Genomic DNA, 27,253 nt, shown 5'->3' with positions numbered 1-27,253 from the left:
CCTTATCTCTCTGTGCTCCACCCTCCATGTCAGCATCAGAGATCTCCATTCTCTTAATTCCTCCCAATTATTACCCGTTTTTACGGCTGGTAATCTGCTTACGAGGACTAATATATTGTGCATATTAAAGAGGTTTTTTTTTTCATACTTTGCCCCTGCTGTGTTTTGCCAGATCTCCCCCCTGAGGGGTGCCGTGGATGGGGGCACCCTGCTGACGGTGCAGGGTCGGAACCTGGGCCGGAGGGCTACAGCTGTAAAGGTCTTGATCGGAGACGTGCCGTGCACTCTGCTGCCTGAGCTCTACACCGTCTCTGCAGAGTGAGTACTAGAATAATACATCTACATGTATAAGATCATGTCATTACCCAGACACGTATTTCCATTTGTTCTTATAAGATTACATCTTACATCATATTTGGATTTTCAGGGGAAAAAAACGTCTGGCAGAAGTGGTGCAGGGTTAGGTTGTGGGTTTGAGTCTGTTGCGTTAGGAAGAACAGGTTTCTACACCTGATTCGCGACTAAATGGAATGAAATGATCCTAATCGCAGCTCCTAATGTGGACGGGCATGAAAGAGGAGGAAGAAGACACAAGAGCGTGTCATTTAGAATTAAAACCCTACGGAAATGAGCAGCAGTTATGCCACAATAAGAGACTGAGAGAATGTAAACTACCGGTTGTCATGGTAACCATGCTCTCATTACGAGTGGTCAGGTGGACGGCCCGCAGAGATTAAATGGTTGTCGCAGTTATAGGTAGCCTTAAAGAAATCCTCACATACAGGCGAAGTGAGAGATGTTTACATTTAACGGGTAGAGGAAGCTAGAGATTTTATGAAAAAATAAATTCCCGCCGTGCAATAAACTGTTTGGGAACCACTGCAAAGACTTGTAATACCGCTGTTACAACACGTTTAAAGGGAAACACCACCAATTTTTACACATCAAAGCCTGTTTCCAGGTCTTTCCAGGTATATATATATATATGGAGGTGCAGACTTGAAAGGAGCTCACTAGAGCTGTGGCCTCTGCTTCAAACTAACGGCTCGAGGCTACATTAGCCGCCGCTGTCGCAGGGCAATTAAGCCCCGCCCACAGCAGAGGGGGGGGGGAACCGATTCGTCGCTCTCTGTTGACTTTGTAGTGTGTGAAGTTGCCTCCGTGTCGCTTCCGTCTTCCAGCAAACAACAGAAAGATGCCTTAGAGCTGCTGTGTGCTGGGATGCACCACCGGCAGGGTAAACAACACAGAAATATGTTTTACATCTATATATATTCTTAGAGCTGAGGATGGAGGGAGAATTGGAAACATGTGGGACCCTGACATTTATTATGTCTATTTGTATGCAGCAAGCGTTTTGGCCCAATGTCAATGTATTTCATTTGAACAGGGAACAGAAAAAGGGCAGGGAGCTATCAGCAGCTTTATGATGAAGTTGAACAAATGAACAAACAAATGAATAAAATAGTTCCCTGAAGTTTTATAAAGTAAAATAAAATAAAATAAAGATCAAAGAGTAGTGACTGTGGCTGCATCAGAGCCAAACTAACACGCTTCAAGTAAAAAAAAAAAAAAAATCCTGAATATCGGCACCGATGGCTCAAAACAGAAACTGTAACACATTAGCTCGCTAACGGCTAACTAGTTCTTGCTGAAGAAAAGTGTCTTAAACTTGTGTTTGCCGAGGATCATATTTTCTGCCATAATCCAAATGGAAATGGAGCGATCCAATGAAAGCCGATGGAATAATCCCATTGGGAACCAGTTTGATGCCAAATTGAGTTGGCCTCTAAATTCATCACTCCTGCAGCCCAACATCTCTGTTAGTGGTTGAGTTACGTTTACAGGACTTAGGAAGTCAAATAAGCCACTAAAAGCTGACACTTTTCCGTTTGTAATTGCTTAATTAGAATTAAAAACCACCAGCCTTGGAAATAACAATGGCAACCATCCCTGCTTTGGTTTAGTCTCCATGTATTCATGAGGCTAATTTTCCCAATTATCATTATGCATCGCCATTCCCCTCGGTAGCTCAAGGACCACCACACTGTCGTCATGGCGACACCAGCACGACAGGGCTCATCGGTATCTCAAACAGCGACGGCCCAAACTCCCATTCAGCGTCCGTGAAGTTCCATGAATGGAAGCGGTCTGTACCTGGTCCCGCTCCACTGAAGCCCATCATTGTATTAGGACCAGTCTGAGGGTCTTACCTGTCACTCCAGCTGCCTGACACATCGCCCCCCCCCCCCCCACACACACACACACACACACACCACAAAACCACACATTTCCAAAACAGCGAGTCGTCTTTCACTCCGCCGGGTGTTCTTGACGTGAGTCGGCATTCCTCATTGGCTCCCGGGAGCTCGGTTGTTATGACAGCGGAGCGTTTCCTCGTTGCTGGAAGTGGCAACCGACAAATCACAACACGTCAAGACGATGTCGGCACGTTTGACCCGCGCGCACCAGCGTTAATCTTTACATTTCCATCCTTGTAGGGAGACATCATCCCCCTTCACTCCAAGCCTTTACATTCAGATTTAATATTTAATCTCCACTTATTTTAAAGCTTATCCAGAAAGAAAACTATTAATGCCACATCCTTAAAGTCACTTTAAAATGCAGGGTTGAAAACATTTGAATTTTAGTGTGGTGTTTTCAAGGTTTGAAAAGTGCTTGGAAGTGCTTGAAATGTATGTTCTATTTGATGACATATATTCACAAAAATATCCTCAGTCAGGAGATTCAACCACACACACACACACACACACACTCTCTCTCGGGCACACGTGACCTCATTGACCAGGGCTGTTGAGACAGGTGTCTGCTCGTGTGCAGAGAGGTCAAAGGTCACAGCTGGTGTGCCACGAGGAGAATGTGCAGCACTCGAGAAAGAGCGTGCTCTCCACTTCGCTCGGTGTCAACGATTTCATTGACGTTTTCACAGCATCCACCGGAGAACTCCTCCAGGTCTTTGGCTCAGGCCCTCCACGCTCGCCCTATAAGCCCCTCCCCCTCTATGAGCCCCCCCTTAGCCATGTCTATGTAGCTCCCATCCAAACAAGACATGACTGTTGATGCTCCTCATCATCCACTCGAGGGAAATGATGATAGACATCTTCAAAACGAGTCCTCCGAAAACCCAGAATATCTCCCGCGTGGGGCGGTGCTGGAATGTGAGGGTCAGGCTCACACACACACACACACACACTCACACACACACACACACACACACACACACACACACACTAGGTCATCTGCAAACGTATTTTAAAAGCATGGAATTCCGTTTTCTCTGAAAAAAAAAACCGTCCTCAGAAGGTATTAAGTCTTTAAATGTAATTTCCGTGTATTTGTATTGTGTATTGTATCTGGTAGCCGACTGCTAGGAGACTAACTAATGAAACTAAACTACACTTAAAGAGGGATTATTACATTACAGTGGATTGTGCACACAAGAGAGTGGACAATCCTTTTCTTTGTGTGGAGTAGCGTCACCACTCAAAACTGCAAGAACTTCATAGTTTCATCAACTCATCTGTCTGAGATTCACACCGTCACTGAAGTTAATTTAATCCACTTTTCTGGGTCCATGGCGTGTTCATTTCAGTTATTCATTTTAATAATCAGAAATGATTGTTATATTCTGCGGGTTGAGCTGCAACAATTCTATTTTTATATGAAAATACATCTATTTTGTGGTTCTTGCTTCTCCAATATGAGTATTTTCTGCATTTTCTGTGGTTGTAAAATGAATATCTTTTGGTTTTGGTCAAACAAAAAGAAGTGAGGATGCCGTCTTGGGTTCTGGAAAGATGTGACAGACTTTTCTCTGTACTTTTGGAGATTTTCATGGATCAAAATGTTGAATTGATCATGGAAATAACCCCATCCGCAGGGAAGTACTTAAAATATGAAAAATCTGAATACAAAGATAAATAACTAAGATCGTATCTCTGCTGAGTTTCCATCTCTCATATTTCAAAGTATTGTGAAACAGCAAATATGTCTGAAAAGCTCTCAAATTCAACCCTGCAGAACCCCCGACACACCCGGCATATTAATTCATCCCACCTCCCTATCTGTTCATAGTACTCTCCAACATATACTGCTTTTATATTTGTCTTTTCTCCACGGAATATTCCCCAACATTATAGTTCAGTGGCGGATATTATATCATATTATACGATGTGATGTGCTTTCATGATAAGAGTTGGATGCACAGCCTGAATCCTTTTAGGCCTGCAGGCTTCAATTCCTCTCATTTCCCTCAGACTTGAACCTGTGACTCGTCAACGTTTACATTTTATTTTTTATCCTTTCTTTTTCCTTTATTTATTCTTTAAAACTGAAGCTTTTCTCCTGAAACAGGTGCTCCTCCCCGGCTCCTACCTGACAGCAGTGTAATCTGAGTGTAATGATATTCTTAACCCGATGCTGCTGTAATTAATGAGCACAAATGGAGACATCGCGATCAACAGATGGCTGGTCCCGGCTTATTTTGCCATATTTCTTTTTTTTTAAACAGCTATTCAGGCTTATGAAGACAAACCTGTGTTTTAATTGAGCTGCGGTGGTTAAAACAGATCATTTCAGCTTCAGCCTGTTATTAAAAAAAACAACACACACACTCGGCAGCCGTCCGAGTCTCCTCCCTGGTCTCAGACCAGATAGTCTGACCCCCGAGCCGAGCCCCGATCTGAGCCGGTCCCACCCTATACATCCTGCCAGGTCCTCCTACATAAAACCGCTCATGTAAATCCCCCCCCCCCCAACTCCTCCTGTCAATCATCCAATCACCCGCTGAGGATTTACAACCACTGTTTATAACCAGCAGGCACCTGACTAAATAAACCGACAGGGTGTCGAGCTGCGGGGGGATCATGCAAGGTGATAAAGGTTGTGTGCCCCCCCCCCCCACCGGTACATTAATCCTAGTGAGGCCCTAGAACAGTAGATCCCTGTGCCGTGTCGTTAATATGAGACGTCCCTGTAGAGCGTTGCACCGATGACACCCGGGCTTAATCACAGCCAGAAGGCGAGAGAGCGAGCCTCAGCCCCCCCCCTTCTTAATCTCCATGCTGGTTAGACGCATCTGGTCCGAGGAGCCCTGAACCCGGCGTCTCCTAATATCTGATATCTCCGGGCTTTATTGGATTCCATATGTAAATACGCTCAGATGAATTGCTTCATAACCAAGATTAATTAGAAGTCTTTGTTTCGCCGTTATGATCCGGATCTCTTTGTATTGCCCCCCCCCCCTCTCTCACTTGCAATTTGAGTCTTTTTTAGTTTATTTGTCTCATCCGTTATCTTGTTTTTCTTTTTCATGAGCTGATGTCTGATTATAATGTTTTGACAGCCCAACAAGGAGGTAACGCTGTTTAAATCCCCAGGTTGGTGTGTGTCACTGGGCGGGTGGTGCAGGAGAGGATGGATATCGTCCAAGTGGATGTGGATCAGAGCGGGATGGGGACGTCGAAGGAGAGCTTCTCATACTTAGTGAGTATCAGAAGATATATATATATATATATATAAAAAATGATTTATACATAAATAATATTATATCCTCCGGCTGATCTTTGCCTCCTGTCATGTCCTTCTCTCCCTCCACATTCTTCTTCTGCTACGCTCTCCTCTTCCCCACTGGGAAACTCTCCCCGAGTGTGTCGGTTGAGTGTAAACAGACGCGTTTTATGATTCGGAGGAATGCCGATGAGTGTGTGGGAATCTTCAAACGGCTCATCGGAGCTGCGACTGAGAGCCGTTGTCCCTCCGCTGCCAGCAAAAACAAATATGGCGATTGTTTGGAATGTCCCTTTTGCTGGTCGAGGCGGTCCAGCATTGTGTCGACTGACCTCGACCCACGCAGGTCTCCCATTGGACTTAAGGGTATTCCAGTACGCTGGAACATGGAAGCCCTTTTGTTTCTTTCTTTTTTTGTTTCGGGACAAAGACTTTCTTCATAATTCAGTGCCGGAGAGCGCTCCATCATTTTCTAAGAGAAGCTCTGTCTGCGATTAATCCCAGGGAGAAATGACCCCCCCGATCCCGAAGCCCGAGGATGAAGAGAATCTAACAACAAGCATTACACCGTGCTGTTGTGGGAACTCCTCTCGGGTTTTGTTATCCACCACCGAGATGTTCACTGAGACAGGGATTCTTTTTTTTTTTTTTTAAGATGTGGGAGAAAAAGGGAAAACAAGTTTTTTGGAGACAGGATACGTGCCTCCGCTGCATCTCCTTCCTCGAACCTTTTCAGACGGAAACATCTGCCTCCTTGACGCCCACTCCGATACACAAACACACAATGGGTTCTCCTCCGTCCGCCGCTCGCTGAGGAAGTGAATCCTGTCAGTGAGGATAAGAGGTTTCCCCGGAGGCGAGGTTCACGGCGGGGATAGAGTTCGTGAAGAGCAGTGGGGGGGAATGCTGATTGCTGCAGAGCTTGGACAAGGACCCCCCAGGATCCTTTTGCGTGCATTCGTCTTTGCGTGTGCATTATATGACATGCGGGTTCTCTTGTATGCATGAACGCTGTTTCCTCTCCAGTATAGCCGTCCTGCAAGCGTGAGCCGGAAGGCCTTATGCTTTATCATACTGCAGCGTGAGCTGTCTCCATCGTTCTCTCCACTAATTTACTGCTGCAGTCAGCAGCTTGTCTCGGCCGATCTCCGCAGACGAGATGCTTGAAGGGGAAGCATCGTAGAGCGTTGGAGTCTTCTCCCAGTGATGGAAGCTGTCAGACGTCTGTTTAAGTCATGTGTTGTGGTCTGTTGTTGTTCAGGTCCCAAAGCTGCTGTCCATGGAGCCGACGAGGGGCCCGCGGGCCGGAGGAACCGTCGTCGTCATCGGCGGGGAACACCTGGACATCGGCTCTCAGGTCAGAGTCAAGGTCAACAACACGCTGGAGTGTAACGTCACAAAGTGAGTAGCGCTGATTTCCAAATCGCTCGTAGACCCCCAGACGGGGGGCCGGGACTGTCCAGTCCATCCTCATGAACGTCTGTTTAATTTGCCACAAATGTCCACCTGGACTCATAAAATGAACTGATTAAGTTTTTTGGGAGGGTGGAGGTCAAAGGTCACTGTGACCTCACGTCCATTCTTGTGTGTTTGAGGAATGTCTTTCAAATTTGGGCACAAACGTCTACTTGTACTAAAAGAACCCCCGATTTGAATATCGGAGGTCAAAGGTCACTGTGACCTCATGTCACTCCCAGTGAATGCAACATCTCAGGGTCGTCTTTAAAGGAGTCATCACCCGGAAATCGCAATTTCTCTTGTTAAAACATGCATATCTGTGTTTGACCTCAGTTGAAACTTGCCTGAAAGGCTGGAGTTTGAAAGTGGCGCCGTTTTTTCGCTTCTGCTCTTTTTCCGAACAGGAATAGCACACAAGGGTGTGCATTCCTAAAGCACGAGATTTTGATTCTGCGCCTTCGGTGACGTCACCGTGGCGGCTACTTGCATAAGCCCACCCCTCTTTCACCACCCAACCCCGCCCCGTCCGCTACCTGAAATCGCCGAAGCGCCGCCATTATGTTTTGGAGTCTGCATGCAGGCAAGCCCCCCCGGCTCTGTCCTTCCTGCGGCGAATCAACGCGCGCCTCATTACATATTATACAATGCACATCCGGACCAGTCAAAACCTCGCGCGTAATCTCGCGTGATAAAATCGCGGTACGAAAAAGGGTCAGAATAAGCTCAATGTTTGATTAAAATTTTTTTTTTTTTTTCTAATAAGTTTTACGAATTGATCCAAAGCGATCCAAGGGGGGCTGGATACGTATAAAACCAGGTGATGACTCCTTTAAGCAAATTCCTTCAAATTTGGAACAAAACTTCAACTTGGACTCGAGGTTAACTTGAGATCTGATATGCTACTTATGACAAATTCACACACATGTCCAACAAGATGAAGTCATGAAGTGCATCAACGATCACTTTTTTTTTTTCAAATCTAAAATAAGTAACAGCCGAGTCCGAGTGTCATGTTTAAAGTCAGCAGCTCTGCTTGTAGCTACAATAATAACAAGAATAGGAGGATAAACGGCCAAACTGTAATGAAAGCAGCTTTGATTCTAAGTGGAAACACTTCTTGGGGGTTTTGTGCGGTCATGAGGTTTACCCTCATTTTTCTTTTTAAAATGTTTTATTTAGGAAAACAGACAAGACCATTGAGTGCACCATGCCTCCGGCCTTGCAGGCACACACAGACTCGGTGGCGGTGTGTGTGGAGTTCGAAAGCCTTCCCTGTCAGAGCCCGGAGCTCAGCGCCGCCTACACCTACGAGAAGAACCCCGTCATCAGCTTCATCCACCCCAAGAAGAGCTACCTCAGGTAGGTCCACTCGGGGTTGGTACAGGGGCTGGAAATCCTTGAAAACACTTGTTTTTAATGTGTGTTCTATGTGATGACATCTATGACAGAACAGAGGAAAGAAGATCTCCATATTTGAGGGACTGAAAACAGCATTTTCTGGCATTTCTTTATGAAAAATGACTTTTGATGATGAACAGATGATGAAAATAGTTGGTGATTATATTTCTGTGGATCTGTTAGTGGAATTAGTTTTCCTTTCATTTGTGGTCCTTCTGTAAAAAGCTGTCTCCAAACATCATGTTGGTTGTTTAGAGGACAATAACATCTCATTTAATGTGATGAACAAGTGACATAATAAGTAGACTGAATACTGACCATTGGATTGATACAAATATGGAGTTTACCACAGCTGGAAGGGGCTGGAAAAGCATGGAAATGCTTGAAAAGTGCTTGAATTTGACTTAAAAAGGTGTAGGAACCCTGTACACAGCTGCACACGTCACAGATTTAAACAAACCAAGACGTCTTAAGCATCTCAAGCTGAAGGACTCTGCGGTTCCCCTCCCGGAGACACTGACCTAAGCCATTACAGTAATAGAGTCCCGATGTGAAGCATTTTCTCCCATTGTGTTCTAAATTGCTCAGCATGTTCGTAGCAGTGTGTCTTTGATGACATTTGACTCCCCTGTATTTGTCCCGAGAGTATTTGCATACCAGACAAAATGTCTTTGTTGTGACTAAGTGAGTCTGTGTGTGTGTGTGTGTGTGTGTGTGTGTGTGTGTGTGTGTGTGTGTGTGTGTGTGTGTGTGTGTCACAGTGGTGGTAGGACCATCACGGTGACAGGCCAAGGCTTTGATCTGGTGCAGACCGTCACTATGGAGGTGCTGGAAATCGGAGAAAATGTGAGTAATCAGCTGAATTGCTTCCTTTTCTTTCATTTGATAATTATATTATTAGTATTATAAAGAAAAATAAATGATGTATATATGTTGTGCTGTATAATGTACTCCAATTTCGAATGAAAAAAAACGAAACATAATTTTAGAGGTCAAGAATGTCTCATTTGGTAATATAACTGTTGAAGTATGGCACTGTTAATAATTTTAAACCCAACAGTCGTATAAGTGATGTATCTCTCCGTACCTGCGATGTTTGTGTGCTTTTTATCGCACAGGATCGCAGGTAAGATAACATTTGTAGCATAAAAGCACGAAACGATATGACAAACTGAGAGTTTTTTACGTGTTAAATTTTCTTTTTAAATTGAAAAACATCACGTCTCATTAAAGTGCCATTCAAACGGGATGAAAAACATATTTGTCCCTACATATTTCTTTCCAAAATAAGGTCCCATGAGGAACGCTGGAAGTGGGTGGGGCTTAGCCTCTCTATCCCCCACATATAACCCCCCTTACAGGCCGATCATGTCATTAACCACCTGATTCGCCGTCTCCGTCCTGCAGCGCTGCACCGTGCTCTCCCCCTTCACCATCACCTGTCCCTCGCCGGCCTCCAGCCAATCCCAGCAGACCTCAGTACAGTTCATTCTGAACGACCTGCTCTACACGGGAGACACCCCCTCCGCCTTCGATGGCGAGGCCGAGGAGGACGAAGACGAGGAGCCACAGAAGAGTCACTTCCTGTTGGAGTACGTGGAGGATCCTCAGTTCTTCACCGCCAGCAAGGAGAAGCTGATCAAACACCACCCAGGGGAGCCGCTGACGCTCATCATCAACGTGAGTTCACCTACCTACCTACCTATCTACACACATACCTAACTATCTACCTATGTACCTATGTACCTATCTACCTACCTACGTACCTACCTACCTACCTACCTACCTACCTACCTACCTATCTACCTACCTATCTACACACATACCTAACTATCTACCTATGTCCCTATGTACCTATCTACCTACCTACGTACCTACCTACCTACCTACCTACCTACCTACCTACCTACCTACCTACCTACCTACCTACCTACCTACCTATCTACCTACCTATCTACACACATACCTAACTATCTACCTATGTACCTATCTACCTACCTACGTACCTACCTACCTACCTACATACCTACCTACCTACGTACCTACCTACCTACCTACCTACCTACATACCTATCTACATACATACCTATCTACCTACCTACATACGTACCTATCTACCTACCTACTAACCTACCTACCTACGTACGTACCTATCTACCTACCAACCTACTTACCTACATACCTACCTACCTACCATCTACCTACCTACCTACCTACCTACCTATCTACCTACCTATCTACACACATACCTAACTATCTACCTATGTACCTATCTACCTACCTACGTACCTACCTACCTACCTACATACCTACCTACCTACCATCTACCTACCTACCTACCTACCTACCTATCTACACACATACCTAACTATCTACCTATGTACCTACCTACCTACCTACCTACCTACATACCTATCTACATACATGCCTATCTACCTACCTACATACGTACCTATCTACCTACGTACTTACCTACCTACCTACCTACCTACCTACCTACCTACCAACCTACTTACCTACATACCTACCTACCTACCATCTACCTAACTATCTATCCTCAATATTTCACTTTACATCACCATGACGATGCCTATGGGTAATGTTTATCATGTCCACCATCCTAGCTGGGCATATTAGCATGCTAACACTTGCTAACTTGCACTGAACACAAAGAACAGTTGAAGGTCATGTGAATGTCATTAGTTCTGCAGGTGTTTTGAACACAATACAAAGTATTTAGGACACATTTATCTCGAGGGGAGCATGAATATTTGCACCAAATGTCATGCTAATCATGCGCTACATCCTCTGGAGACCGTGAGTGCCTGCACGATGTCTGCTATCCAACAGTTGTTGAGATATTTCAGGCGTATGACATACGGCTAGAAATCTGACAAGCCTTTTACTCAATACTATCATAGGAAAACACTGGCTATATTGGCTTCTAAAAAAAAAAAAAGCATGTTCAAATTCCACACAGAAGAAGAATTCTCTAAAGGTTTCTTGGCTGCTATAAAGCGTCTGCTCCCACTGTGAACAGCAGACAAGGCTGAGCGTTCCTTTATTCATATTCACATAAACCAGAGGCATAAAGCACATCAAAGGCCCCGTCCGCCGAGACGTGTTGGTTTCAGCTGGGGGTTTAAAGGAGGATGGGGGGGGGCAGCTTAGTGGGAGGTTGCATGTTCCTGTAGTCTGGCTGAGCACCTGTCTGCGAGGATTCATCACCCTGAAGGGAATGCTGGCTGTGACTCCGCACGACAATCACATGCACAGAGTCTGAACACGAGCTGCCTCAGCCCGTCTACTCGCCTGTTGTCTCCCTGTTTCCTTTGAGAAGGTGGACTCCACTAGTGCTGGACCTGAAGGAGGAGGGGGGGGGGGGTTGTTTAATCGGAGGCTTCTTAGTCAGCGAGATCCTATATTAGGGACCTGAGCTGGAATGTGGGTGGATTCTGTTTGCTTTCATCCTGTTTTGGCCTCAAGATCCATTGTTTTGGGTTCGGGGAGCGAGTGTGAAAGTGTGTGTGTGTGTGTGTGTGTGTGTGTGTGTGTGTGTGTGTGTGTGTGTGTGTGTGTGTGTGTGTGTGTGTGTGTGTGTGTATTGTATACAGTATGTTTTACAATATGTTCAAACAATTTGTGTGATTGCTTGTGGTATTTGTATCTTTATGTGTGTCATATGAATATGTATGCATGTGTGTGTTTGGTCTCGGTTAGGAAGTATTTGTTGACAGAGACTGTGGGGGGGGTGGGACAGGGCCTTGAGGGTGTAATCAAAGCAAGGAAGCACTCTGGGGATAAACACACACACTTCCTCACTCATCATTCCTGTATTGAAGGGAAATTGCAGTTTCTTACAAACTGGGTTTTTTATTTTTTTGGTGCATAATTTCTATTAATTAATAATAATACCACGGTACGTAACAAGTCGAGTGCAGAGTTCTGGGATTACTTATCATTTGTGGCGGTATTTTTCCTAACAAGGCTATTTAAGGACATTTTAAGTAAGATAGTATGTCACACGTTGACTGAGGATGATGTGACATCCCTAAAAAAAGAAAAAAGAAGTAGCATATAGACAGCTTCTTAGCTTAGCATTAGCCAGCTTGGTAGCGTCGAGCTAACACCACACAGGCATCTCAGCTCCACCTCTTTGCCCATATTTTCATTAGCTGATAGATGGACGACCCAATTTGGCCTCTTCAGAGTCTTGTTTTATGTTTTAAAGTGAAGAGAGTGTCCCTTTAATTACACCAGCAGTGAGCGGTAGGGCTCGGATTAAAAACCGGACAGACTTGGATTGATAAAAAAAATAAAATAAATAAATAAAAAAAAGCTTATTCCAACAGGCTCCATTTAAAGACCCTGAGAATGTTATTTTGGGCAGAGGCAGGGATGACTGTCAGCGGGTTTGTTTGGAGAAACTTCCCGGCCCATGTGAGAGAGGCAGGGCGAATGTTTGCTGCTTTAAGCTGAACTCCAGCCCAAAATTGGATGATTTTTCTTTGCTGGCTTCCTCCGTGTGACAGCTGCAATGACAGGCCCAAACGCTGCCGCAGCCCATGTGCATACACACACACACACACACACACACACACATATATATATATATATATATATATATATATATATATATATATATATATGTGTGTGCAGGTTAAAGAATATGAATGTTATCTGTGCCTTGTTTAAACCTCTGCTCTCAGCTGACGACTGTTTTTTTGGGGGGTTTCTGGCGCAGAAAGGGCCGAGCGATCTGGAGCTGGTGCCGGAGGAATACTCGGTGATGATTGGCTCCTATCCCTGTAACATCAGCTTCTACAACGACCAGCTGTTCCACTGCACCATCACCGGGCTGCTGAGCTCCAGCGAGAGTGAGCTGCCCGTCACCGTGAGTATTCAGAGATGTGAAAACACACATAAGCTCTTGTTGAAAGATTTCTTTTTTGCCGGATAGATTCTGATATTTGAGGATATTACCCATCTGTCACACATTCAGTCAGAATCCAGACCATCTGGGATTGTTCATTGAAACAGATTTGATCCGGGTACAGGTTTGTGTGTGTGTCTCTCTTCAGACATGAATGGCTTATAATCTCAGCACACCACCATGACTCAGCGGTAAGTGGAGGTGGTGAGCCGTCACTCCGCCGCCACAGCAGAACCGTGAACTGTTTCCCACTTCAGCCTAATCCCTTATCTGCCCGTCTATCATCACCCGTCACCCACAGACGGCATCTCCTCTGTCTTCTGACTCAGCGATGATCTCGCTCTGGGTTTTTTTTGTTTTTTTTTGTCTCCTGAATTCCCTCCCATCGCAATTAAATGTCTTAATCAGGACGTGGTCGAGCGCTGCAGAGTTCCTGATGAAACCAGACACGTCTACCCACGTTTCCCATCTGTTGTAGTCCACGCTGATAGAGCTTTATTAAGGTGGAGGGTGGGGGGGGGGGGGGGGGGGGGGGCATTCATCTATATTTAAATACCAGCCAGGCTGTGAGTGGTTTTGCTGAAATAGCTCAGAAACATATGTTACTCCGTCTCTAACTCTCAGCTGAGTTGTACCATTTCCCCACTTTGACCGAAATAGCAGGAATGCTCTTTTATTCCCCATCCCCCTGCTCCTCCTCCTCCTCCTCCTCCTCTTCCTCCCCTTCCTCCTATTCCTCCCCTCTCGTACCTGTGGCTCTCTCTCGTCCCCCGGCCCGACCCTCGTCTGCTCCTCAGGATGCCTGAGAATAAACACAATTAGCAACGACATGAAGAAGAGGGCAAGGGTCAAACGAGATGTCATAACACAGACGGGTGGGCTCGTCGTGCACGTGAGCGGCGAGGGTGATTAGCGCGCACACCTCACGGGGCAACTAAACACATTTGAATAAACGCACACACATCGGGAGGATGCATAGCTGCCGGCCATTTCCTCACTTCACTTTACCTATGTTTCAGTGTCTATTTTTACACGCCCGTGTTGTGCTTGGCTCTGAAGAGGAGCTGAGCTGCAGAAGTGGATGGTGGGAGAAGGAGTGTGTGTTTTTGTAGCCCGGGTGAAACAGGAACATGGAACAATGGCATGTTCCCCTCCGTTGCACAAGGTCTGGCTGCTGCTGCAAGTCTCTGGAAGAAGGCCTCCTCCGGCCCGGTCTGGGTAAATAAATGCCTGAAAGAGAAAGATGGAATGGGAAAAGCAGGAAGGAGTCCAATGAGGCAGCTCCCCCTCCCTCCCTCCCTCCCTCCCTCCTGCATCAGAGGAGGAGCAGCATGTGTGGGATTTGGTCTCTTTCTTAAGGAGGTATTGGGGGGGGAGGAGAGGGAGGAATGTGAGGACCACAGAGACCCTGCTGACTAATCAGAAGGCAGAAGTGAAAGTGCTATTCTTGTCACATCTGGGTTGCTCTGAACTGGGTGACTCCTGTACACAGCTCGCTGGCAGCGAGAGGCCATTTCTCAACAACAACAAAAAAAAGAAAAACATCCCAGGGTGTAATTTATTTCAGCATGGTGCACCTGTGTCCGTGCACAAAAGTGATGCGTCTGTGCATTTGTGCACGTGTGTGTGTGTGTGTGTGTGCAGGTGCATGTTGTCCCTCATTACAATGGAAATACTTAATGCTCTGTCTGTGTTCGTCTTTGTCTCATGGAAAATCAAATTTGCTTTGTATTAGCGGATAATTATGAAGTGGAGTATCTCCACAGCAGATGTGCACGCTTTAACCTGCCGGATTTATTAAGAATACAATACAACAAAGGATTTGGATTTCTACTTCTACGACGGAGTATCAGAGCCACTGTAGGGAGAGAAAATCGAGCCGAGAATATGACAATATTCAGAGAAAAAAGTTGCACATTTTCAAGTTTATAAAGAATGTGTGAGTTAATTTTTCTCTGACTATTATCCCCCTCTCTCGGCTCTGTTTTTATATATATTTTTTTTCCTACAGTGAGATATAAAACACACAAACAAAGGAGGTCAGGTCCAGTTTCATTTCTTGTTTCTCTTCTTCTTTTCCAGGTCCAAGTGGGGAACTTTCGCCACACCATCGCCAAAGTGCAGCTCGGCGGCAGCGAGCTGGCCATCGTGGTGTCCATCGTGGTGTGCTGCGTGCTGCTGCTGCTGTGCACTGTGGGTAAGTCGTGGCTCACACACACACCCACGGCAAAGATGACGGATGTGTGCCGGCTGCAGCCACGGACGCTCCATGTGGAACAGATAAAGGGGATTTGCGGGTCATAGTTTTTTTCCCGCACACACTCACCTCATCCCTCCTCAATACCCGGAGCACAAAGAGCCAACTGTTCCCCTTGATGTGTGTGTGTGTGTGTGTGTGTGTGTGTACTGTATTCTTTGCATGAGTGTGTGTTAAGGGCAGGTGCATGGGTGAAAATTGGTGCTATGGTGGATTTTCACCGTTTCCTGCTTCCTATTTGCAGAGTTCATACGGGTGCTGGAAATTCTTGAAAACACTTGAATTTGAGTGTTTGAAAAGTGCTTGGATGTAGAATAAAGGTCTTGAAATGTGTGTTGTATGTGATGACATCTATGATAGAACAGAGAAAAGAAGATCTCCATATTTGAGGGACTGAAAACAGCATTTTGTGACATTTCTTTATGAAAAATGACTTTTGATGATGAACAGATGATGAAAATAGTTGGTGATTATATTTCTGTGGATCTGTTAGTGGAATTAGTTTTCCTTTCATTTGTGGTCCTTCTGTAAAAAGCTGTCTCCAAACATCATGTTGGTTGTTTAGAGGACAATAACATCTCATTTAATGTGATGAACAAGTGACATCATAAGTAGACTGAATACTGACCATTGGATTGGTACAAAGATGGAGTTTACCACAGCTGGAAGGTGCTGGAAAAGCATGGAAATGCTCCTTGTAATGTGCTTGAATTTGACTTTGGTAAGGTGTAGGAACCCTGAATTTGTTCTTCGATGTTCACAGACCCATAATTACTTGTTAGACTTTCTTCTATGACACAACTGTTGAAATGATACATGCACAAACCTCATTTCCTACCGTTTTTTGACAGATTGCTCTCTGGTTGACTGGAAGCTTTTAACGTGTGATTAAAGTCTTTGCAGCGTATTCAGACGGCATGTTTGTGTTTTCCAGCTCTCGTGGTGTACTGCACAAAGAGCCGAAGGGCGGAGCGCTACTGGCAGAAAACTCTACTCCAAATGGAGGAGATGGAGTCCCAGATCAGAGAGGAGATCCGTAAAGGTGCGTTTAACCACACACACACACACACACACACACACACGCACACACACACACACACACATACACACACACACACTATACAATTGCACAAGCTCGGCTATCAGAGTTGTTTAGACCTCAAATGATGCTTTGTGTAAAATGACACAACAAGCTTGCGGGGAAGACAGAAATAATGACCAAATATATATATATGTATGTGTGTGTGTATGTGTGTGTGTATGTGTGTATGTGTGTGTGTGTGTGTGTGTGTGTGTGTGTGTGTGTGTGTGTGTGTGTATTCTGTGTTTGACTCTTTCTAGTCTGAAGTGGGAGGGGAGATACAGCGGTTGACAGATTTGTGCCAAGTAAGCGTGACTCATAAAAGCACAAAGTCTGACAAATGATCAGTCACCGAGCGGCCGCATCGCCTCTCTCTCCGCTGTAGGACAAGTGTGTGTGTGTGTGTGTGTGTGTGTGTGTGTGTGTGTGTGTGTGTGTGTGTGTGTGTGTTTCTAGGGGCATTAGAGTAAAAACCGTGTGAAGGCCACGCCGCGTCTGAGCAACGGGATTTATTGCCCAGAGATGGGGTGACGGATAGAGAAAAAGAGAAATGAAGCGGCAGGAAACGGGAGTCAGGGCCGCGATGTCCGAGGAGAAGCAGAAGTGTGGGAGAGGAGGAGGAGGAGGAGGAGAGGGGAGGAGGAGGGGAGGTTGTTTAGTCAGAGGACACAGATGGATGAGTGGCCGGGTTTGAGAAAAAGCGAGGGATACTACTTAAGATGTAAGATGTGCTAAAAGCAGAAGAAGTGGGAGTGGAGGATGATGGGACATATTCCAGGTTACGGGAGAGGGGGCGTCTTGGTATTTGCCTGCAAATTGTAGCAAATGGGGTTTTTTTTGGGGGGGGGGGGGCCTGCTGCGTCTAATCAGGAGTCGATGGTGTGAACTGACGGAGGTTTTAGAGGATACATTTCCTGGAGGAGTAAATGAAAATATGTTTTTTTTTTAAACCCCTCCGGTCTAGTCCAATCCTCCTCTCTGCACAAACACAGTCTGAGGAAACTGGAATTGTAACCCAAATCCGTCTCTCATCCTGTGACAGGAAGCTGCTTTTTCCCCCATAAAAGGGATCTCCAGCGACTCATTAGAAGAACATTATCCTCCCCAGAACATGATTTCCAATAACGCGGCTACTATATTAGCGCGCTAGGATTTGAAGCCGGCGTCTGGACATGCTGATACTGTGTTCTGCAGCGTGTAAACCCCCCGGCCCACACACGTGTTTTGGATTGAGGGACTTGAATTTTGGCTGCTCTGGTTTATCATGTGGCAAATATTTCCCTGCCTGCCTGCTCGGCTGGCAGAGGCAAGAGGCTTCAGGGTGGAAGAGGATCAGAGGATCCCTTGTTTTGTATTCAACTAGAACATGACACTTGATTCGGGGGAAATTAAATGACGCATTCCAGCGTGTCATCGAGAATCTCTCGCACCAAAAAAAAATCAGGTTTCTTTTCCAGATCCCACGGTTGTTACGGCAGTCTGCGAAGTGATTTGTGACTCATTTTTAGAAGCCAGAAACAGGATGTGGTTTAAAAAGCAAAACAAAGCAAAACAATCCCAGGATTCAAGGACCTTTTGGGGACTTTTATTCTTTCCTCCTTTCGTTTCAGGCTTTGCAGAGCTGCAGACGGACATGACAGACCTGACCAAGGAGCTGAATCGCAGCCAGGGCATCCCCTTCTTGGAGTACAAACAGTTTGTCACACGCACCTTCTTCCCCAAGGTGAGAAAGACTATTGTCCCCCCCCCCCCCCCCCCCCCCACTATCTGATTTCATCTGGCAGACTGACAATACCATTTCTCTCAATAGGAGTTTTAATATTTGTTTTCTCCCCTACAAGTTTTAAATTCACCTTGAAACTTTGGAACATACAGTCTCAGTTTGGCTCCCTGCAGGACACTTCATGTGTCCTCTCTGGCAATGATCTTCAACAGTGGGGGGGTCCGGACCCCTAGGGGGTCCGCAGATTTACTGCAGGCGGTTCCCGTATTCAAAAATACACCTTAACATGAAAACAACTTATATTAAGCAAATATAAATCTTCCTGTTGTTGAAAGTTGTACTGTAGTGGCCTCTCTGGCGGTAGATGGAACTGCAGGCGAACCTCTGGGACCTCATTTCCCAGAATTCCTTTGGAAACCCAACAGTGTCGACTGTATGACATCAGTTGCGATGCTGGTTTCCTCTCGTTGGCGGTCACTTTGCTTCTTGATGACTTTCCTTCTTCACTTCCATTAGTTTGTTGTTTCTTCTTCTTGGACTGGAAGTTGAGTGGTCTTCTTTCTCTGTTGGTCCTCCATGGTGAGTCAGCACTAATGAAATGTACCTGGTCAAACACTTTAGACTAGAGGGAGCCTGACTCAGCAGTTGGAAGTTACTGATTTCCCATTACCAGTAAACGCAGCATACGTCCGTGAGTAGCTCCACCTGCAGACCAACCGCTGCTAACCGACGGAAAAAGCATCACTAGTTTTTAATTTCCATGTGGCCACAAACACGGAGATCCTATTTCTGGGCAAAGCAGCAACAAGCACTTTCATTAGTGGGTCACATGATCAACCACCGTCGTTTTAACTCACTCTTTGATAGATAGGAACTTAAAAGACAATTACGCACACGTATGTTACGGACTACAACTTTAATACGGAACACAATCAGACACAATCACACATCAGCGATCCTTGAAAACCTTGAAGACCTCTTCTCTATAGGTGTAAGGGTTTTTCGGATACCCCCATCCTGAAGGTAGACTGCATCAGTAGGTGTGAGTGTTTTCCCACCGATACGGATAGACACAACTCGGCGGGGGCTTCCAACCACAGGAATGGACTTTCAGGGAGACAGAACAATGGCGGGCACTGAGAAAAGCAAACTCCCCCCTCTGATTTCTCCAAACACACTCCTCACTCAGCTCACACACCCACACAACTATACAAGCCTCTTGCACAACAGCAGCCATGCTGGTTTTGTTGCAGCAGACGCTGAGTTCTGTCGCGGAGGAAGCGAGATGGAAAAGCTGCATAGAGCGAAACATTAAGTGTTTCTGCTTCAGTTTCGTTTCTCTACAAACCGCAAACACTCACAACTCACATCCCTTTGTGTTTCCCCCACTAGAGCTCCTGGTTGTCGTAGATTACGCGTACATGAAACGGGGTTAGACACAGACTCGGTGAGAATACAAGCATTGCTGTCCCGAGATGACGGACACAATCGGGAGGTTGGCTCTGGGTCAGTTTAGCCTCCGAGGCTCGTGACGTTTGGTGTCACGCCGTTATGTTTCCCTTTTCACGGTCAGTCGACGGCCTATTCATACCGCCCAAAGTCTCAAGGCTAGCTCTTTGTCATCCCCCCCCTCCCTTCTGTAAAAAGCTGTCTCCAAACATCATGTTGGTTGTTTAGAGGACAATAACATGTCATTTAATGTGACGAACAAGTGCAATAAGAAGTAGACTGAATACTGAGGATTGGATTGATACAAATATGTAGTTTACCACAGCTTGAAGATGCTGGAAAAGCATGAAAATGCACCTTGAAAAGTGCTTGAATTTGACTTTGGTAAGGTGTAGGAACCCTGAATTTGTTCTTCGATGTTCACAGACCCATCATTACTTGTTAGATTTTCTTCTATGACACAACTGTTGAATACTAGGGGTGGGTAAACATATATCGATACGGCAATATATCGCGATACTTTGCCGCCCAATACAATATCGTTTTTTCCACTCCAAAGATTGCGTCTTTTTCATTTTAATTTTCAATATTTATTCCAGTGAATTTCATGGGAATTAATAAAATGGAGAGGCTGTTTTAAATTAAATAGTTTTGACTCAATTTGTCCTCTGATCAATATCATCTGATGTACATATACAGGTACTTGTGTTTTCATCTTTATTTATATCGCAATATCGTGATACGTATCATATCGTGACCAAAGTAACGTAATACGTATCATATCGTGACCAAAGTATCGTGATATGTATCGTATTGTGACCAAAGTATCATGATACGTATCATATCGTGATCAAAGTAACGTAATACGTATCATATCGTGACCAAAGTAACGTAATACGTATCATATCGTGACCAAAGTATCGTGATACGTATCATATCGTGACCAAAGTATCGTGATACGTATCATATCGTGACCAAAGTATCGTGATACGTATCATATCGTGACCAAAGTATCGTGATACGTATCATATCGTGACCAAAGTATCGTGATACGTATCATACCGTGACCAAAGTATCGTGATACGTATCATATCGTGACCAAAGTATCGTAATACGTATCATATCGTGACCAAAGTAACGTAATACGTATCATATCGTGACCAAAGTAACGTAATACGTATCATATCGTGACCAAAGTATCGTGATATGTATCGTATTGTGACCAAAGTATCATGATACGTATCATATCGTGATCAAAGTAACGTAATACGTATCATATCGTGACCAAAGTAACGTAATACGTATCATATCGTGACCAAAGTATCGTGATACGTATCATATCGTGACCAAAGTATCGTGATACGTATCATATCGTGACCAAAGTATCGTGATACGTATCATATCGTGACCAAAGTATCGTGATACGTATCGTATTGTGACCAAAGTATCGTGATACGTATCATATCGTGACCAAAGTAACGTAATACGTATCATATCGTGACCAAATTAACGTAATACGTATCATATCGTGACCAAAGTATCGTGATACATATCATATCGTGACCAAAGTATCGTGATACGTATCGTATCGTGAGTTTCTTGCCAATACTCACCCCTACTGAATCCTGAGAATTGTGTTGGATACAAATAGTTTACCACAGCTGGAAGGTGCTGGATAAGCATGGAAGTGCACCTTGAAATGCTTGAAAAGTGCTTGAGTTTGAGTTTGGAGAAGGTGTGGGAACCCTGTAAATGTGTGTTTCAGATGTGCTCCGACTACGAGAAGAGTCTGGTGCAGCCCGCCTACGAGAACGACGGCCTGGGCCCTCGGGCGCTGCCGGAGACCCACCCGCTGCTGCAGGACTGGAAGGTGAGGGGTTAAGCCATTAGGGGTGTCAGCTTTTCTTCTTCTGCCACGCTGCGTTCGCTCCTTCCTCACGCTGCTGCTTCCCAACTGGGTCACACGGAGGCTTATTACGCTTTCACGGGCGACGCTGGTTGATGAGGAGTGAAGAAAAGTGTAATGTGCCTTTTCTTTGCCTTTTTATAAAGTGTGTGTGTGTGTGTGTGTGTGTGTGTGTGTGTGTGTGTGTGTGTGTGTGTGTGTGTGAGACGAGAAACATTTCAACTTGTCAAACAAAACACTGCCCACCAAGTTGATGTCAGGTTGTTGACACACTTCCCACTGACTCTCAGACAACCAAACTGCTTATTTGTGTGTGTTAGTGTGTGTGTGTGTGTGTGTGTGTGTGTGTGTGTGTGTGTGATGGAGGGTAGGGCGTTTAAAGAGAGCGTAGGAGAGGGACCATTAACTTATTTCACAAAACTGTGCGAATGGGAAGTGAAAAGTGAAAAAGCACGTACACGTGTGTGTCCGTGCACGTTAGGAGGCGAGCGAGCGAGCGAGAGAGAGAGAGAGAGAGAGTAACGATCGCGGCGGCGCTGGTTTCGGGTCGCCAGCCGGCAGGAGGAGGGCTGTCTGGCGGTGATGAAGTGCCTTGGATCCACATCGTCTTCCCAGGAAGTGTTTTCCAGGTCACAGCAAATAAATCTCACAGGCGGGCATTCATCTTAATGGACAGCGTGTTCTCCTTCTGTCAGGCTGCGGTCCAGAGGGAAGACTTCATCGCCGCGTAGCCGCTCCCCGTAGATGGGCCACGCTCATTAAGCCGACGCGGCACATTTAGACACAATCACACAATCTAGGCGGGGGGGGGGCAGAAGGTGTGATGGAAGCGTGGAGGGGTCGCTCGTTCAGTTCATAGATCAGTGAGAGGAGCAGCAGGTGTGTAACGTTTCCTCCTCCTGCTCCTCCCTTCTGTCCTCAGGCCACCAACACCACCAGGCCCAACGTGGAGGAGGGCATCACGCTGTTCTCCACCCTCCTCAACAACAAGCACTTCCTGGTCACGTTCGTCCACGCCTTGGAGCAGCAGAAGGACTTCGCTGTGCGAGACAGGTGAATGCATCAGCTGGAGCACAGAGAGGATCGGCTTCAGGCCGTTCAGTCAGTAGAACTCAGATATATATAGTTATAATGGTGTCTTTAAAACTTCAATAATCAACTTATCTGCCGGAGATGAAAACAGTAAAGTGGGCAAAACAATTAACAAATCAGTGAAAGTTAATATTTTTTAAACTTTAAAAAAAAAAATTACCTCAATATTTGAAGCAACAATACAGCAGCTGCACCAACAACAAGTCATAGTCTTATAAAACATGTTTGTCGCATTATATAAAAAGTCATAAAAATGTCACAGTATTTCATAAAAATGTCATAAAAAGAGAAATATAATGGAAAATCATAATATAGTATGTCAAAGAAATTTATGAAAAATGTAGTATAGTATTTCATCAAATTAAATTAAAATGTTGGTATTTAATAAAAAAAAAGTGTAGTATGTCATAAAGAGAAATATAATAGAAAATCCTAATATAGTAAGCCATAAAAAGTCAATATGTCAAAGAAATTTATGAAAAATACACAGTAGTATTTCATGAAAATGTAATAAAAATGTCATAGTATTTCATAAAAAATGTCATACAAAATGTTGAAGTATAGTATGTCATAAGAGAAGTATAATAATAAAAATCATAATATAGTAAGTCAAAGAAATGTATAATAAATGCCATAGTATTGGCTGTCACAAACATGTGGTAGTACATGTTATAGAAGGTCACGGTGTAGTATTTGTTATTGTACTGCATCGTGTCATCGTGGCTCAAACACATGCTCACTGTTTAGACATGCGGTTCTTTAAACCTCGTAAATACTTCCAACATGGATCAGTGTTGCTGTGTTTCGGGTCCCGACGTCCTGAAAAACCCGCCGGTCATCGTGGAGAATCCGAGAAAAACCTCCAGATCCGAGACCACATCGCTGTCCTCAGCACGCTGTGACTGATGTGGCCCCTTCCTTCTGGATTAAAGGGGCTTTGTTAGGGAAATCCCCTGCACCTCTGGACTTCCTCACCCAGACACTCCCTGCATTAGATCACTCCTCTATGCTGGTTATTTTTAAAATCCCCCACTGACCACACAGAGCAGGGATTTTTGTTGCGAAAGCATGTTTTTGCTCATCCCCGCCTCTCCTCGGCTGATCTTTGCTTCCTCACCCCCCCCCCCCCCCTTTCCAGATGCAGCCTGGCGTCTCTGCTCACCATCGCCCTCCATGGCAAGCTGGAGTACTACACCAGCATCATGAAGGATCTGCTGGTGGACCTGATCGACGCCTCGGCTTCCAAGAACCCCAAGCTGATGCTGCGCCGCACCGAGTCCGTGGTGGAGAAGATGTTGACCAACTGGATGTCCATATGCATGTACAGCTACCTCAAGGTGAGGCCTCGGCCAAGGTATGCGTCAATTTTAAAAAAAGGACGACCATATCGCTGATTTAAAAAAAAATGTTCTTGATCTTCAGGAAACGGTGGGCGAGCCTTTCTTCCTGCTGCTGTGTGCCATCAAGCAGCAGATCAACAAGGGCTCCATCGACGCCATCACGGGGAAGGCCCGCTACACGCTCAACGAGGAGTGGCTGCTCCGCGAGAACATCGAGGCCAAGCCGCAGGTCTGATACTCACAGCTCCATGTCATTATACCAGGGCTCGTTGGTACGGGTGCTGGAAACCCTTGAAAACACTTGAATTTTAGTGTGGTGTTTTCAAGGTGTGAAAAGTGCTTGGATTTAGACTAAAGGTCTTGAAATGTCTGTTCTATGTGATGACAGAGAAAAGAAGAAAAATGACTTTTGATGATGAACAGATGATGAAAATAGTTGGTGATTATATTTCTGTGGATCTGTTAGTGGAATTAGTTTTCCTTTCATTTGTGGTCCTTCTGTAAAAAGCTGTCTCCAAACATCATGTTGGTTGTTTAGAGGACAATAACATCTCATTTAATGTGATGAACAAGTGACAGAATAAGTAGACTGAATACTGACCATTGGATTGATACACATATGGAGTTTACCACAGCTGGAAGGTGCTGGAAAAGCATGGAAATGCACCTTGAAATGCTTGAAAAGTGCTTGAATTTGGCTTTGTAAGGTGTAGGAACCCTGTTAGACTTCACCCTTACTTTTCCCGGCAGTTGACTCAATTGAACGTGTTTATTTTTTTTGCAGAACATCAACGTGTCCTTCCAGGGCTGCGGCATGGACTCGCTGCCCGTCAGGGTCATGAACACCGACACAATCTGCCAGGTGAAGGAGAAAATCCTGGAAGCCTTTTATAAAAACCTGCCGTTCTCCCAGTGGCCCAGAGCCGAGGACGTAGACCTGGGTAAGAGCACATTTCCTCTGATTATCTCCCCTCTCTCCCCCCTCTCTCCCCCCTGTCCCCTGAGATATAGTAATCTCCTTCGCAAAAAGGTCAATTCCTCTCGCCAAAGCTCAACTAACCCGAGGCGGCAATATAATAAATGACAGAATGCATGGCGGTAGAGTGTACGGTCATAATCACAAAGAGTTATTGCTTCACAAAAAGCCGTGGAGCCCCGCAGAGCCGACTTGATTAACGGCGCTCAGGTCGTGACACAGAGAGTTAGATCCCTCTCCGTCTTGCATATTCCTTTTAAAAAAGAAACATTTTAGGATGAAAATTGTCTAATATATCGTTCTGCTCCCTTCCTGTCCAGAGTGGTTCGACTCCGGCAGCAACAGTAAGCTTCTCCAGGACCTCGATAACTCCTCGCTGATGGAGGACGGCAGGAAGAAGCTCAACACTGTCTTCCATTACCAGGTAGGTGTCTGTCTGTCTGTCTGACTGTCTGCCTGATTGACTGTCTGTCTGGTGTTGTCATCGTGTAGCTGCACATCCCATATATTGTAACAGCAACAGCAGGGGTGATAAGTAGTGTCACTGAGGGTGGGAGGTGAGAGACTCTTCTGTGTCTCTTCATTTATATATATATATATATATATATATATATATATAAAGACATTTACTGCAGCATAGTAACAGAGCTGCTGCTGCTTTTACACCGTCGTCATGCAGATTCTGCATTTAGACAATCACTAAACAAGTTAATTGGGTACATTTTTCCAATGTTGGCTACTCCGACAGATACGTTTTAAAAAAAATAGGCTAATACTTCATGTCTAGTATGTTTTTTTCCACAAAAAAGATGTTGCAACTCGTTAAACATTACATATTAAATTAGTACTACTATTTCTACTTACTTAATAATAATATGCATACTTACACATTCATTATTACATATACATTCAGTAACAAGTACCTCATTTAATTTACTCCTAATTACACAAAAATGAAATTATTTTATTAGTCATATTTATTTTCAAATTTGTATTGATTATTATAACTATAAGTAGTAGTATGGAAAATTATGATTAATTAATTTATATATTATTTAGTTGAAATGTGCACAACAATATTTGTTAAATAAATAACCTCGATGTCATGTTAAGTATCCCATTAAGAACGTCTTGGTGTATGTTTGCTCATGTCTACGTTCATTTGTGCAAAGTGTAAACAAGTCACACCCGGTGACCCCCTCGACCTTTGACCCTTTACCTGTTGCTTGTTAAGTACTCTGTTTGGTTTTTGGCTGAGCCGCTGGGACGGAGCTGTGAAAGCGATGAGCTGCAGCGTGTCCTGACAGTCTGGGGTCACTGGCGAGGCTGTTCAATCCATTTCACCACAGGTTGACTTTAATGAGCCCAGCCAGGCTCCTGCAAGACCAGCCACCACTCGAGATGCACACACACACACACACACACACACACACACACACACACACACACCTTTCAACACTGCACTCCCCCTCGAGGGCATGCTTAATGATGCTGTTCTGGTGCACCCTAGCTCACCCCTGACCTTCTGCCCTTTGTCCTCTCTCCTCTTACTTCCCCTCCCTCTCGCTCTCTCTCTTCTTCTTCTTCTTCTTCTTCTCTCCCTCCTCAGATCCCAGAGGGGGCGTCGCTGGCCATGAGCATGAAAGACAAGAGAGATAACACCCTGGGGAGAGGTACGTCACCTTCAAACGCCACCGCTCCCTGTCGCTTTGTCACACACACACACACACACACACACACACACACTTGCACTCACTCCATCACAGGAAACTGCACACGCTCAGTTGGTCACGAGAATACGATACACTCATGTAAACACGCATGAAACCACACACCCTCCCCCGACACACAGCGGACATCTAAACACACCTAATAAATCACCACACCCCGGTTGTGCCACCACTTCATGTAAAAAAAATATTTATATTATAGTAAGTCAGATGAATTTAATAAAAAATCTAGTATTGTAAGTCAGAATCATTTTAAAAGAATTCTAGTGTAGTAAGTCAGAATAATTGAAAAATAATTCTAGTTTAAAAAAAAAAAGAAGAAAAATGCAGTATAGTAAGTCAGAAAAATGTAAAAAAAAATTAGTATAGTAAGTCAGAAAC

The 27,253-nt window shown here is 44.9% G+C and overlaps 1 protein-coding gene across 1 annotated transcript in view; it reads left to right on the top strand.

Moving 5' to 3' along the window:
• The window catches only part of plxnd1 (plexin D1), a 68,032-nt gene that overhangs the window by 31,649 nt on the left and 9,130 nt on the right, over nucleotides 1-27,253 (top strand). The window contains exons 13-29 of the mRNA XM_084015439.1: nucleotides 173-318; nucleotides 5,400-5,505; nucleotides 6,791-6,930; nucleotides 8,167-8,346; nucleotides 9,147-9,231; nucleotides 9,793-10,065; nucleotides 13,130-13,279; nucleotides 15,401-15,515; nucleotides 16,510-16,617; nucleotides 18,267-18,379; nucleotides 21,594-21,698; nucleotides 22,657-22,787; nucleotides 23,965-24,163; nucleotides 24,249-24,395; nucleotides 24,951-25,107; nucleotides 25,463-25,566; nucleotides 26,752-26,815. Of these exons, the coding sequence (XP_083871565.1) occupies nucleotides 173-318; nucleotides 5,400-5,505; nucleotides 6,791-6,930; nucleotides 8,167-8,346; nucleotides 9,147-9,231; nucleotides 9,793-10,065; nucleotides 13,130-13,279; nucleotides 15,401-15,515; nucleotides 16,510-16,617; nucleotides 18,267-18,379; nucleotides 21,594-21,698; nucleotides 22,657-22,787; nucleotides 23,965-24,163; nucleotides 24,249-24,395; nucleotides 24,951-25,107; nucleotides 25,463-25,566; nucleotides 26,752-26,815 (2,323 nt within the window). The remainder of the gene's footprint in view (nucleotides 1-172; nucleotides 319-5,399; nucleotides 5,506-6,790; nucleotides 6,931-8,166; nucleotides 8,347-9,146; nucleotides 9,232-9,792; nucleotides 10,066-13,129; nucleotides 13,280-15,400; nucleotides 15,516-16,509; nucleotides 16,618-18,266; nucleotides 18,380-21,593; nucleotides 21,699-22,656; nucleotides 22,788-23,964; nucleotides 24,164-24,248; nucleotides 24,396-24,950; nucleotides 25,108-25,462; nucleotides 25,567-26,751; nucleotides 26,816-27,253) is intronic.

Source organism: Eutrigla gurnardus (assembly GCF_963514095.1).
Source record: "Eutrigla gurnardus genome assembly, chromosome: 8".
NCBI classification, from domain to species: domain Eukaryota; kingdom Metazoa; phylum Chordata; class Actinopteri; order Perciformes; family Triglidae; genus Eutrigla; species Eutrigla gurnardus.
The sequence above is the reverse complement of the archived record's forward strand: the minus strand, read 5'-3'. Positions and strand labels throughout refer to the sequence as shown.